This window comes from Chiloscyllium punctatum, chromosome 11 (genome assembly GCF_047496795.1).
Source record: "Chiloscyllium punctatum isolate Juve2018m chromosome 11, sChiPun1.3, whole genome shotgun sequence".
In the NCBI taxonomy this organism is placed as follows: Eukaryota; Metazoa; Chordata; class Chondrichthyes; order Orectolobiformes; family Hemiscylliidae; genus Chiloscyllium; species Chiloscyllium punctatum.
This window is the reverse complement of record NC_092749.1, coordinates 33,477,642-33,493,054: the sequence shown is the minus strand read 5'-3', so window position 1 is coordinate 33,493,054 and position 15,413 is coordinate 33,477,642. Positions and strand designations below refer to the sequence as shown.

At 38.7% G+C, this 15,413-nt stretch overlaps 1 protein-coding gene across 3 annotated transcripts in view; it reads left to right on the top strand.

The window, feature by feature from the left end:
- Nucleotides 1-11,548, top strand: part of ppp1r21 (protein phosphatase 1, regulatory subunit 21) — a 105,645-nt gene extending 94,097 nt beyond the window's left edge. For all 3 annotated transcript variants that reach the window (XM_072580601.1, XM_072580602.1, XM_072580600.1), the window contains 6 exons: nucleotides 1,287-1,544; nucleotides 2,156-2,191; nucleotides 2,534-2,650; nucleotides 4,494-4,592; nucleotides 7,293-7,421; nucleotides 10,885-11,548. In XM_072580601.1, the coding sequence (XP_072436702.1) occupies nucleotides 1,287-1,544; nucleotides 2,156-2,191; nucleotides 2,534-2,650; nucleotides 4,494-4,592; nucleotides 7,293-7,421; nucleotides 10,885-10,914 (669 nt within the window). In that variant the 3' untranslated portion in view covers nucleotides 10,915-11,548. The remainder of the gene's footprint in view (nucleotides 1-1,286; nucleotides 1,545-2,155; nucleotides 2,192-2,533; nucleotides 2,651-4,493; nucleotides 4,593-7,292; nucleotides 7,422-10,884) is intronic.
- Nucleotides 11,549-15,413: the final 3,865 nt, after the last annotated feature.

Here is a 15,413-nt window from a genome sequence, read left to right as displayed (position 1 = left end):
CACCCTTTGACATGTTGGGATTCAACACACTGCTGAAAATGTGTTGCTGGAAAAGCGCAGCAGGTCAGGCAGCATCCAAGGAACAGGAGAATCGACGTTTCGGGCATCAGCCCTTCTTCCTGAAGAAGGGCTGATGCCCGAAACGTCGATTCTCCTGTTCCTTGGATGCTGCCTGACCTGCTGCGCTTTTCCAGCAACACATTTTCAGCTCTGATCTCCAGCATCTGCAGTCCTCACTTTCTCCTCGAAGATTTAACACATTGCTGTCAGATTATTAGCCAGGCTCTCTGGATTACCAACCCAATGACATCACATTTCCATCCGTCTCATCCCCCATTCCCCATCTTCCAAAATGTGAAGCAAGATATTAGTTTAAGCTTTCCTTAATGCCCACCACATCCACAGCCCTGCCAGTGAAACACCACTCAACTTATGATCTACATGATGGTTTCCTGTAATCAACCATTAAATTGTTTGTGAAGTCTGAGATGGTTGGCTTGAATTTCTTTGTGATTTCTAAATTAGATTTGCTACAAAGGTTAAGGTTTTGACTGTTTTAAAAATTTTAAAATTAAAGCTTTTAGAGGTCATTTGATTAGAAATAATTATATAGGCTATAGTTAAACTGATTCTGTGGTTTGCATTCTCTTTGGCAGTTGTGTTGTTTTGAAAGTTAGCTTTTTTAAACTTTGTGGGACTCACTGACAAGGTTAACATTGTTACCCATGATTATGGGCACTTGAAATGAATTGCTTGCTAGGCCATTTCAGAGGTAGTTGCAAGTCAACCACATTCTTGTAGCTCTGAAGTTGCCTGTATGCCAGACCAAGGAAGGCAGAATTCCTTACAACGATGACAGTTTCATGGTCATTATTACTGAGACTAGCTTTCTGTTCCTGACTTATTAATTAAAGTTAGATTCCGCTATGGCAGCTGGTGGAATATAAACTCCTGTCCTCAGATCCTGGGCGTCTGGATTACTATGCCACTCTGCCATGCCATATTCCTGATGAATGGCTTTTGCCTGAAATGTTGATTTTCCTGCTCCTCAGATGCTGCCTGACCTGCTTGTGCTTTTCCAGCACCACTCTGGTCTACACCCTGCCATGTCTCCAACTAAAAGGGTAAAAGGATCAAAACTGTAAATTTAACATTGATCACCGCATCTGCCTTGCAAATAGGAAAATGTAAAAGCCTTAGGAGTATTTCAATAACCTCAATTTGCTATAGCCCCGAACACTTAAAGAAGTAGTTTGTAACTAAGTAGGTTTCCCCCATCTTTACAGGTGCAACAAAGCCAAGAGAAGATAGCAAAGCTGGAACAGGAGAAAGAACACTGGATGTTAGAAGCTCAATTAGCCAAAATAAAATTGGAGAAGGAGAATCAACGTTTAACTGAGCTGGAAAGTCAATTGAAACCTACAGTGACTGGGAAAATGACTTTTGTTGGTGCTGTCCAGGAGAATGGTACTATTCCTAAACTTGAAGAAGAATTGCCATTTGTTGAAAAGGATTCCAAAGAGCCAGTTAGAAGCACTAGCCTGGTAATTGAAATAAGACTTTAATTTAATGGAACTAAGACTTAAGTTGGTTTGTTTTGTTTTTTCTCTCCCAAACATCATGGCCTTAATTCCCAGATACTGTTCCAAGAGAGGTGACTACTCTTCCAGCGCCTTTTCCAAGGGGCATTCCTCATGAGTGAGCTAAGATTAGATTTCAATGTACTATTTTATCAATATTACATCACATCCATGCCCAATACAGTCTGCCACTTGGGAACACGCTCTTCTCCCACCCCATCTCCCTGCCATGTCTAATTAACTAAGGTCGTTTAAAGCTTTTTAAGGTCATTTAAATCCTGGCAGGGGATGATGTCTCTCAAACCATTGTAGTGAGTAGTGATTTACTCAGAGCATTTGAGGAAATGAATTCTAAATGGCAACAGTTTAGAAACTTGTGAATTGCCACAGTTTTAAGGTAATTTAAGGTATGTTAAGTATAAAACTCAGCAGTTTTGGCGAAGAGAAAATTGTGTCCTCAAGATCCTCACTGAACCACTGCCTCATTCTCGTGAGTCCTCTCCTTTTGCTTGTGGTGTATTTTAATGTTTTCAGTAGCCTGAAACTTGAGCTGAATGAAAGTTCTTTTTTGCTAGGTTGGAATGTTGACCACTTCCACCATCAACAATGAGGTAACTGTGATATCCTTTGCATTCTTTGTTGGAAATTAACTAGTTAAGTGCATTGCAAGCATAACTTCATTTTGAAATGAACAAAGTTTGTTCATTTGTTAGAATTAGAATTTGATGCGTTATTTGTAATTGTAGCTCGGTCGTTATAACTGATTAGATTAAACAACTTATTCAGAAAGCAATAGAGAATGTAGATTTTGAAGTAGTCCTCATTTGTTTGCATGTCTTATGCCATATTTTAAATGTTTGGTTAAATGAAAAGTAATTAACAGATTTTAAAGTGGCACCATAAATAACATTACCAGTCTCCTCTAAAGAAATATCCTATGTGTTTATTTTCAGATTCCTGATGCGGAGTCACGTGAACAGTTGATCAAAAATCACTACATGATGAGAGTGGCTGAGCTAACCTCACAACTTCAGATAGGTGACAGCAAGTCAGTGCATTTCTATGCAGAGGTAATATTATTGACTCATAACAGGCTTTTAGTGCTGACATTATCAGATCTTTTGTGCTCAACAGAATCAGAAGAATTCTTTATTTGAATGATGCTTGGAAATATATCAGCCTACAAAAAAGTATATGAAAGAAAGTAATGGAAATACTCAGGTCTGGCTGCATTTGTGGTGAGAGAAGCTGTTAAGAATGCTGTTTCACTCTCCAAAGGCTGTCAATCCATCTATTTCCAGCATCCAAAGTATTTTGCTTTTATGTAATTGTTTTGATTTCATCGGTGCATGAGAGTTCTGCAAGTTTTGAATGATCAGTCTTTACATTTTGCACTTAAATGAAGAAATAAAGTATTTGTATTTATACAGTGCCTGTTAAGATCACTTCGGAGTCATCTTGAACCTTTTGAAATTTAGTTATTTTTGTAATGTGGAGGAACATATGCACACAAATAACTCATAAACAACAAGATTAACGATCAGATCACCTTTTTTAGTGATGTCGTTGAGTAATAAATTCTCCAGAGACTGGGAACCCAACTACTCCTATTCATGTAATGCTTTCGGGGGGGGGGGGGGGGGGTTTATGTCTCCTTGAGAGAGGAAAGAGAGCCCTCTTCTAATATCTCATTTGAAATATGATCCCATTCCCTCAGTGGTATACTGAAATGTCAGTCTAGATTACTTGCCCAAGTCTCTGACAGTTTTATAAGTGAACTACATATTTGCAGTGATATAAAGATTTTTTTGCTGCATTTGTTATAGTATACTAAATAAAGAGTCGGTTCTAGCAATTGCTCCCATGCACTTCCTATGGCACAAAAATGGACTGGATAAGTGAACGTGTATCATGAAATGAACCTCCCTCCTGATTTTTGCTTCCAGCAATGAAACAATAATTTTCAGCTTTGGGTGTAGCAACTCTGGGGATAATGAAAGCCTGGTTTTCACTGTTCCAAAGCAGTATTCTGTGTCTTGCCGTCCTTCTGTAGGGTTTTGAGAAGTCATAAGGAAACTGCAATGTTGCAAAGAATGTCCACTTCACAGCACTGTGGGCCAAAATGATTTGGGGCCCAAGACTTTTATTTTGAATCTCTACCTTGGGTAAGCACTGTTCTAGAAAAAGGATCCACAAGGCAACCACCTTCCACCTAGAATGCCAACAGCCCCAACAAATGACTGTATCACCCTCACTGAGAAACTATTAAAGTTTTGGAGTTAAACAAGTTGATGCTTGAAGTAGGTAGCTGCATGATGAGGAGGAAGATGAGATGCTACTTCTGTTGTGCTTGGAACAGTATCATGGGTGCAAAATGGGATGTCCGAGCTAAAAAGATTTGTGACTAGCAGGGACGTGTGTAAGGTGATCAGGAAATCAATTATCTAATATGCAGGGTTTCAAACGCATCATAAATGATATAATTTAAGGTTAGCCAAATGACAGCATTCTCGAGTTGCCTTATGGCCTACTCCTTTACTCCTTTCTTAATGTAGAGAAGACAGCACTGAGAGTAGCATGTGTAGTATACCCATTCGAAGTTTTTCAAATTGCAAATTTCACAGTTATTTGAAATCTTGGACAGTGGTGTGAATGGACAAAATGTTGCATTTTCTTGGGGAAGTTAGAGTAAAAACCTGTTAGAAAGTGACAGGGTGTAAACTTGAACAAGGCATCCTGTAAGGAACCATTCATTGAGATTGTTGATTTTTGTTTAAAGGTTTATGGATAAGAGTTTCAAGACAATATTCCCAGCTGCTCTGGGGCAGGTTTTCAGATCACAGTTTTAAACAGAAATATTGTATGAATTAGAAAATGTTCCTACAAAATGCTTTTTATTTTATAAATTTGTAGTGTCGAGCCCTCGCTAAACGCTTAGCACTGGCAGAAAAGTCCAGAGAAGCCCTCTTAGACGAAATAAAAGTTGCCAATCAAAACATTGTGCGATTGCAGGTAGGAAGAAATATAAACCCTCTTGAGTATGCATATGATAGAATGTAAATACATACAGCCAGTCTACAGATCGAGACTTACCAACCTTTTATATTTCTTAATCTGTCTCTTGTACTTTATCATGTTTTTAATCACTTTTTAAAAATAAGCCAATTTTCTGTCCTACTGGTAATGTTTGCACAATTGTATTAATTTTCCTTCAGTCTGATACTCTCTAACTTCTATTAGCAAACAGATGGTGCATCCTCTTCCTGAAGTCTTTCACACTGGAATGGATTTTTGCTAAATGATTATCAAATATGTCTCCCACTGCTTCTGTATTGTTCTGTTTTTTAACCTAATTACCCAGTTCAATTCAGCTTGGTCTGTTTTCATATCTATGTAATTGCCATTATTTAAGTTTTAAAGCTGTCGTTCTAGCTTATCAATTTTCCTCTCAAACTCTTGTTATAATTGCATCTGTCTTGAGGCTTCTTTATTTTAAGGTTACTAATTCATCCTGTTACATTGCGCATGGCCAGTTCTAGAATAGCTTGTTCCTTAGTTGGTACAGGAATGTGCCACACTATGAAATTATGCTAGTACGCTTTGCAATCTTTGCCAATCTGGTTCAATCAATATATAAATTAATATTACTCATTATTTCAGTACCTTCTTACAAGCAGTCATTATTTTTTCTGGTATACTATGTTGACAGTGTAGCTCTTATTTAGGGGCCTGTATTATACTCCCACAAGTGAATTCTCACCTTTTTGGAATTCTTGTCTCTAACCAATTGACCCTACATCTTGATTACAAAATCACCTCTTGCTACTGTACTAATGTCATCTGTAATTAACTAAGCTATCCCAGCACATTCTCCTCGCTTACTGCACTTCCAAAATGCCAACTATCCCTGAATCTGGGTCCCAGCCAGGTCACCTTGCAACCAAATGTCTATAAGGTAATACAAATTTGTTGCTATTTGTCCAAAGAACCCTTCTGTCTTGTCCTGATTTTTGTGCGCCTTCCTGCTACATGCTGGTAATTATTGCCATTATTGGTACCTTTACTATTGGCTTCTCCCTTTCCTTTTTAATTTGCCACATCTTCCAATACTGGATCTCTTCTTTACCCAGAACCTGTATCTAGCAAAAGAGTTATATGAAGGACAGAATAAAACACTGATCTGGCTGCCAGAATTCAGAAGTCTAATTACAAATCTTTTTCCAATGGGTGAAGACTGTGACATGGTGGTAATGTCATTGGACTTGTAATTTAGAGTCCTTAAGTAATGCTGTGGGGATATTCTTTAGATCCCACCAAGTCAGTTTATGGAATTTAAATTCAATTAATAAATCTGGATTAAAAGCCAGTCTCTCTCATGATTACGAAGAAACTCTCAGCTATTACTACCAGCTGGTTCGTTAATACCTGATAAGGAAGGAAATTTGCCATCTCTACCAGTCTGGCACATATGTGAATCAAGATCCACTGTGCTTGACTCTCATTTGCCCTCTGAAATGGGCTAGCAAACAACTCTGTTCAAGGGTAAGTAGGAATAGCCAGCATTACAAGCAAACTCCCATCTCTTAAAATCATTTTAAAAAAAAATATCCTGTTCACTGTAGCCACTGTTCCATCAGTTTAAGGTTGTTTTCTCATTTATTTTCATATGGTAAAATGAAGGATGACAGCTAAGATGGCCAATGTACTAAAAGCTTTTTTTTTGAAGGAAGCTGGAAGTGGGACAGTGAGTTTTCACCACAATAAATACAACGTTGAAACAGCCCAGTATTGGTAGTCCAGGTGCACAATCCTTTATCCAAGATGCTCGGGACCAGCTGGTTTTCGAAATTCAGAATTTTTCGAATTTCAGAATAAGTGACAGTTTGGTGAAATTTTTAAAAATCTTAACGAATGACCCCACACACTGAGTAAAACAGGCCTTGAAACAGAATCCAGCCCTGCCAATGCTAGGCCGCTGCCACCCCCCACCAACGTCGCACCGAAGTGACACGTATTGAATGGGTGTGGATTTGGTTTAAATGTTCGCACGCTAAACAATCTTGTTAATGAGAAAAATCACCCACAAAAAAACCTTCGGACTTTGGAGCATTTCAGATAAAGGATTGTCTACCTGTAGTAGAATTGTATTTAGTTAAATTGTCACAGATATTTGCATTGTCGTGTTGTGGGATAAAACATCTGAATGACTTGAGTCTAGTAGTGCTTTCCCTGAATTTTCCCTGACCAATTTTGCAAATGTAAGCAGTGACAAAAACATGAATATCCAGTTTACTACTTTATCTCTTGATTACAGAATCCTTTAAGTGGGTAAAGGATAGTAGGATTGAGTTAGGTTATGTAAGGGCAATGACGACAAACTATAGGAATACCTAATACCACTGAGCCCACATTCATAACATACAAATCTTTTTGAAATGGCAATACATGAGATCTGAATTGAATATTTATTTTATTTTGAAATTAAGCTGTAATATTTTGAAACATTTTGTCCAAGCCACAATTTTAAAGGAATACTATCTATCCACTGATCAACATAACATTCCCTGCTGACACAAAAAATTATATCCATTAGATTCCTTTGTGTGGACCTTTCTACATTGCACAGAATTTCCATGCTTGTGCACTAAATGTATTCTACACCTTCCTGTTGCAATTCCTGTTTTAATATGGTGTTGTCTTAATTTAAAACAGGATGAGTTAATGACTACAAAGAGGAGCTATGAAGATCAGCTGAGTATGATGAGTGATCATTTATGTAGTATGAATGAGACTTTGTCAAAACAAAGGGAAGAAATTGACTCTCTTCGAATGGGCAGTAAGGTGAGAATCAACAAGGTAAAAACAATGACTGCAGATGCTGAAAATCAAATACTGGATTAGTGGTGCTGGAAGAGCACAGCAGTTCAGGCAGCATCCAACGAGCAGTGAAATCAACGTTTCGGGCAAAAGCCCTTCATCAGGAATAAGATGAAGGGCTTTTGCCCGAAACGTTGATTTCGCTGCTAGTTGGATGCTGCCTGAACTGCTGTGCTCTTCCAGCACCACTAATCCAGTAAGGTGAGAAGACAGCACGGTTTTCGACTTTTTTCCTTTTGGTTTTGTTAATTTTTTGAATCTGCTGAAGACCAATAGCAAGGTGCAGATCTGATGCAATTTGTATAAACTTGCAAGTAATACATTAAATTTTTAAATATCATCCTACAAATAAATAAGAGAATAATCTAAAACTAAGAAAAGCATTCACATACCACTTGATTAAATCAAGAGTAATTCTATTTGGGTTGCAGGCCATATACTGTAATGACCCATGGAAATTGTAGTGATAGCATTGGCTGTGCCATTAAAGCTGACCCAAGTTTTCCTTTCCCTTCCAAGATTTTGTTTGTAATCTGACCAACATTATTTCTGAGAAGGACAAGTTGGTGGATGTATACTATTTGAAAAGAGCGCATACATTTTGGAAGCAACCCTGGGCTGGACGCCAATTAGAATGGCAGTTATTGAGACGAGGTGTTTGATTTAGTGGTAGGTGAGCACTTTGGAGAGAGTGGCCATAATTCAGTTACATTTAGTTTAGGGATGGAAAGGGAAAGGTATGGTTCCACATGGTAGGCTGTTGGAGAAAATGCAGAAACATGGGATTGAGGGTGATTTAGCAGTTTGGATTAGAAACTGGCTTTCTGTAAAAAGGTGGCGAGTGGTGGTTGGTGGAAAATATTCAGCCTGGAGTCCAGTTACTAGTGGTGTGCCACAAGGATCTGTTTTGGTACCACCTCTGTTTGTCATTTTTATAAATGACATGGATGCAGGATAGGTGGATGGGTTAGTAAGTTTACAGATGACACTAAAGTCGGTGGAGTAGTGTACAGTGTGGAAGAATGTTGCATGTTGCAGGGGGACTTGGATAAACTGCAGAATTGGGCTGAGAGGTGGCAAATGGAGTTCAATGCAGATGAATGTGAGGTGATTCACTTTGGGAAGAATAACAGGAAGGCAATGGAAAGATTTTTGGTAGTGTGGATATGTTGAGGGATCTTGGAGTCCATGCACGTAGATTCCTGAACATTGCCACCCAGGTTGATACTGTTGTTAAGAAGCCATACAGTGTGTTAGGTTTTATTAGTAGAGGGATTGAGTTCTGGAGCTGTAACGTCATGCTGTAACTATACAAAATGCTAGTGTGGCCTCGCTTGGAATATTGTGTACACCTCTAGTTGCCCCATATTTCAGGAAGGATGTGGAAGCATTGGAAAAGGTGCAGAGGAGATTTACCAGGATGTTGCCTTGTCTGGAGCAAAGGTCTTATGCGGAAAGGCTGAGAAACTTGGGTCTGTTCTCATTGGAAAGAAGAAGGCTAAGAGGGGATTTGATAGAGACATACAAGATAATCAGAGGATTAGATAGGGTAGACCGTAGAAGTCTTTTTTTCTCGGATGATGACGTTTGTACAAGGGGGCATAGCTACAAATTGAGGGGTGATAGATTTAAGACAGATGTCAAAGGCAGGTTCTTTACGCAGAGAGTGGTGAGGACATGGAATGCCCTACCTGCTAATGTAGTCAACTCAGCCACATTAGGGAGATTTAAACAATCTTTGGATAAACACATAGTTGATGATGGGATAGTGTAGGGGGATGGGCTTGGATTAGTTCACAGGTCGGTGCAGCATTAAGGGCTGATGGGCCTGTTCTGCTCTGCATTGTTCTATGGAAAACATAGGACTTGGGAACCAGAGTCAGCCATTCAGTCCTTCAAACCTGCATCTGCATTCAACAAGATCAAGCCTGATCTGTTGGTGCTCACAACTATTTTTTGTTGTCTGAACCTCCTGACTATTGATTTCCTTGTTGATCAATAATCTATCTAACTTTGCCTTGAACAACTTCAGTGACCCAACCTCCCCTACTTTGTGGGAAGGTGAATTCCACAGATTAAAAACCCTGTTGGAAAGGAATTTTGCACATCTTGAGCTTAAAAGGGAGACCTTTAATTATTAAACTAGTCTTTCCACAAGCAAACAATATAGTAGGAATATATAGCTTTTTTTGTTTAAGAAGTAACAAAAAAAATCTGGAATTCCCTTAGAATGGGTGTAAATTATTGCTCAGTATTGTGATCTTTACTGAAAAAAAGTAAATTACCTGATACAAATCTGGTGCAAGTGGTGAAGCCTTGGTTAAGGAACAGCTGTAAACCATTTCCTATAAACTCTATGCAGGGCCCTTTGTGGCACAGTGGTAGTGTACATACTCCTGTACTGAGAGACAGAAGTTCTAGTCTCACGTGCTCCACAGGTGTGTAATAATATCTCTGAACAGATTGATTAGAAAAATAGGTTAAATTTTTAAAAATCTAAACTGTGCATATAAGGCCTGAGTGGCAGCACAGTGTACCACAGAATGTTCATTGACCTTGGGGAAAAAAAATTTTAAAATACTGTACTTTCAAATGAGCAGGTCAAGCACAACACAAAATAGCTCGAGAACACAATGTTGTATTATCTTCTATCCCCATGGTGGCTCAGTGGTTAGCACTGCTGCCTCACAGCGCCAGGGACCTGGATTCAATTCCAGCCTTAGGTGAATGCCTGTGTGGAGTTTGCACATTCTCCCTGTGTCTGCATGGGTTTCCTCCGGTTTCTCCCACAATCCAAAGATGTGCAGGTCAGGTGAATTGGCCATGCTAAATTGCCCATAGTGTTAGGTGCATTAGTCAGAGGGAAATGGGTCTGGGTGGGTGTGGGCTTGTTGGGCCAAAGAGCCTGTTCCCACACTGTAGGGAATCTAATCTAATCTTCTACCAGCGGTAAAATAATCCAATAATGAATCAGCACCTATGATCAGTTATTGGTATTGCAATTCAGGCCAGAGAGTGACGAATGGTAATGTTTCCTGTGAACCTTGTTAGGCACGTTCAGATCTTTCAGTACCATTAAGTCTTTTTAAGTTAACATAGAAGTCTTGTTATGCTAATACACCTATTAGTACCTTTCATGTTCGAGGAAAGGTTGGTGGATAGCTCAGTAAAATGGAAAAGAAAGAAAATACTGAAGAATATGTGCACAGCTTCACCTCCCTCTTTTAGGTAGTTTTTCATCATTCATAAACTTCAACATGTGCTTTATTCCAGTACGTTCAAAAGTCAGCTAAATTAGAACGAGGAGCTCTTTATTAATGTACAAAGACATTATCAACACATTTGGCATTTCCCTGTTCACTCGAAGTAGGCACAAAACGAAGTTGCAATGCCAATCAACGGTTTGTTTTTCTCATTGTCTTTGAAGGGTAATACAAAGAAAAACAGAGGGCGATAAGATCTAAAGACACCAGACTACTAGACATCTGAGCATTGAAGATACAGCTGCTGTTATCCAGAGGGAATTTCACAATGCCAAATGAGTATTTGTGCTGCAGTTCTTTCTGGGAGTAAAGGTGTTCAGTGATTGTGGTATTAGAGAGCCTAGGAATCAAAAGGAAATTGGACTTTAAGGGGTGATTTTTTTAAAAGAATCCTTACAAGTTTTAGGAACATAATGGAAATATTCTGGCATTTAAAATATATTCTAAAAACATTGTACCTATGAAATTCCCATTCAATAGGTAATTTGTAATAATAGCTTTTAAGATTGTATTTCATTAGGCCAATCCATAATGAAGGAGGTTTTGTACATTGAATCATGTGACAATGTGTATGTTAATTGTTTAACTATTCTCTGAAAAATGAGAGATCTAGCATCTTGTACAAATCAAGTTTTTTGATTTCTCAAAATGTGGAGCACAAGTATAATTTGTTCCTTTGACTCCTGTTACTAACCTTGTTAAATCTGCACCTCTCCACTTCACATCCTTCTGCTCTTTTTCTCCCCTAAAAAAATTTAAATGTGAAAATCTATTTGGTGCATAAACTGTAAATGAAAAATGATCAATAAAAATGGTACATTATATGCACACTTGTGGAGTGTTGTCTTATTGAAGGAAATTTACTTGTCCAATAGCTGAGCATGTAATTTTTGAGGTGGGACTGCATGTATGCTGTGACTGTACTATATTTAAGAGTTAAACATTCTGTTCATTCGATATGGATGCAATGAAACATCACAATGCCCCCTTTATGAATGCATTCATTATTTTACAGCATTGTGTAGCTGAAACTGCAGACTGTTTAGCATTTGTCTCCCAACTGCAATTTGCAAAATAACAAAGCTATCTTTATAGTAAACTTCCACCATACAAGGATTCACGCTCCTTTTAAAAATGTTTTTACATGTAAGATTTTCTTATCCAAAAATACTTTGAGTTCAATATCTCAAGGTTAACCATATCAGTCTTGGGTAGAGCGTGCTTCTGGTTTCCACTTTGGGCACTGTAATTTTGAACAATAGCCTGCCTTTACATTGTGTACTTTTTCAATGTAGTGCAACATTGACCCCACCACAAAAATACTATATCTCTTTAATCCCACTTTACGCTGTGAGCTTGTCTTTGTTTGGAACTGAGTTAAGAATCCTCTGATCTCAAAGCACCAACTGTTGAACATAACATGGTTTCTAAAGTTAGAGCTTTGGATTGTATTTGAAGCTGCAAGTAGATTGTAGTGTTTTTTTTCATCAATTTGGACTTCCAACGCACATCTTAACAATCATCTTAAAAATTCAACAGCAACTGACATTTTTCTTACAAACTTCTATTTCTTCCAACAGCTTCTGGTGCAGATATTGGGGTTAGGGACAAAACATCATCTGGTAGGGATGTTATAGGCATTCCCACCTCCTGGAATCTAATAAAATGACTGTCTCAAAATGTAAATTATAAACTATATTAGTGAAGTTTGTTCTTTATTTTCTCAGGTGTAAGAACACATTTTTATTCTTACTATTTGGCATATGTTGTTTCCTGTAAATTGTTGAAAGATGATTTTGAAATTGTTGGCAAAATTCCTTAAAATAGAGCTGAGTTCACAATGCTCTCTTAAAATATTGGCCTGAACTTTGGAAGTGTCCAAACATTTAGTGTACATAATTGAGGAACATACATGAGTGCAGATAAGGGGGGGGGGGAGAAAGAACTTATCATCTTAGTAGAGGGGTTAATAACCCCAGAGGCCTTGGATTTATGGTATGAGTTTATCCAGAGGTTCACAGGCATCTGAACCACTCCACCTATACGAATGGTAGAGTCAGGAACCATCCCACATTTATGAAGGTTTAGGTTAACATTTCAAATGTTAAAATGGGGTCAGGGCCGGTAGATGATCCTGAGCTCACATTGCTGGCAGTAGAACCTACACTGTCATTTTACTGCAGATAGCCCCCTACTAATTCCCTATGAAATTAGGGATAGTGAACGGGCTCCTGATGCTGAAAGTTCAGTCTGAAGTAAATAGGAGAGGAGTTGGGACATCATGTGGTTGTGCAGGACATTGGTTAGGCCACTTTTGGAATATTGTGTGTAGTTCTAGTCTCCTCTCCTATAGGAAGGATGTTGTGAAACTTGAAAGGGTTCAGAAAAGATTTACAAGGATGTGGCCAGGTTTAGAGGATTTGAGCTAGAGGGAGAGGCTGAATAGGGTCTGTTTCCATGTTGTACATCTCTATGACTCATACCCACTGCTGTCCAGTAGTCTCTTATTTAGAGTGGAAGTCTTGTCCTCACCTGTGGCACCAACATGAGATGATGCAGCCTTCATGAACTTGGCAGCTCCACACACAGAGGGCCCTCTCTGGCATGTGACTACCAGAAATCACATTAAATGGCTCTTAATGTAGTCTTTACGTAAATTGGCTGTCTAGCTGCCCACTTCAGTGGGACAATTTGCTATGTAGCCTGCCACAATGAAGGTTTCCCAGTGGTGATACTGTCAAGGAACCTTCCTGTTACTGCTCCCTGCTGTCTTTCCAGCTTTAGTTGGACACTCTGCGTAAAATTTTACGCAATGTCCAATGCATTCCATGGAATATGGTGTTCTATTGACTCAGACTTTGGAGACTTGAAATGGTTATCGATAAAAAGCTGGTTAGAGTGAGGTTTTCCATTTTAAAAGTGCAACTGCTTAACTGATTATAAGGAGACTTCTGTTTGAAAGTCTTCCACTGCTTAATCTATAGCAAACTAATAGATTAGAGTGACCGGGTGTTCTTTTCCTTTGTAAGAGAAAATCTTCTGTAAATGAAGTTAAATTTCACAACACCAGGTTATAGTCCAACAGGTTTAATTGGAAACACACTAGCTTTGAGTGCCGCTCCTTGTTCTGGTGATTGTGGCGGGCAGAATTATAAGGCACAAAATTTATAGCAAAAATTTAGTGTGATGTAACTGAAATTATACATTGAAAAATACCTTGGTTGTCTGTTGAGTCTTTCATCTGTTCGAATACCATGATAGTTTCACTTCTTTCATGTGTAAATCACAAAACCTTTTTTTAAAAGTTGCATTCTCAGGTTAGCTGTAATAGTGGGTGTTAGCTAGACAATATGTTGAAGGTGTTAGACAGAACACAGGGGGCTATGCCATGATGTTTAGATTGATTCTAATCTTAAAAAGTGAGATAAGAGTTTTACATGAATTCATGCAGGTTTTGAGCAAAGTACAATGTAACTCTGCAAGTACAAATTCACCCCACAAAATGTGTGCATGTGGGTCTTTGTCTGTTTGTCTGTGTCTCTGTCTGGGTTGGGGGTTGAGTGTGTGAGAGAGAGCATATATGTGTGCATAGTGAGTGTAGAATGTCTTAAGTCTGTGAGGGGGGCGCATGTGTGAGTGTGGGAGAGTGTCTGGGGTGGGGGGGGTTGAGTGTTTGTGGGAGGGTGTATATGTGTGTGCATGAGTGCAGAGTGGTCTAAGTCTCAGAGGATGCCTGTGGGAGTGTGTGTGTCTGTAAGGGTGTATGAGCGTCCGTGTGTCTGTGTATAGTGCAATGGTGGTCACCTGTAATGTGACATGAACCCAAGGTCCCGTTTTGAGGCCCTCCCTATGGGGACCGACCTTAGCTTTGTTCTTGGAGAAGAAAGAATGTAGCAAATACCTACTATTTTGTTTCCTTGTGTGCTGGCAGGAGGAGATGTAGAATGAAGACCAGGTGGTTTCCTCAATGGGAAGTAAGTGTCACTTTGGGCTGCTGTTTAGCATCTCCCAACTGCTGCTTGTGTTGTCCATTGGTGGAAATCTGGAGCATACCATCTGGTCCTCTATATTCTGCCAAACAAGCAATGGGTGTGGAGGTATGGAATTATCAACAGGAAAGGAAAAAATTAATTAAAAATTTTGAAATAGGTAACCACATTCTTCTTTTTCCTGTTCTAAAAATTAAACTTAACTCCGTAAATGTGACATGGGCCACTTGATGACTTTAGTAAATGTAATAACTCTAGGTTTTAGCGTAATTCATGGAATAAATAGCTCCTTCAAGCTGAATTATTTGAGTGATTGCTTTGACTGCACTGAAAACTGAAATTTGATTCCAGGGAATAATGCACACTCTGAATGCTGTAGTGTTTGGAGCTATATTGCAATAGCAGTAGTCACAAAACAATTGGTACCAATTCCTCCACATTATTATTCTCAAGCCAATTTTAAAATAGGTTTAAACACAAGTAAATGTTTTTAGCAGAATATAAACTAATTGGAATGGACTCTATTATATAGCTGGTTATTTTAGTTGGAATTGATTTATAATAAAGGGACTCATTATTGAGGAAAATATATGCATTTTACTTGTATCCTATCTGAGATTTCTAACTTCTAAACCCTCTGTCTTTGAAATATTTTAAAACAGCATAATGTCAAAGCTTTTTCAAAGGCGAATGCCTTTGGGAAA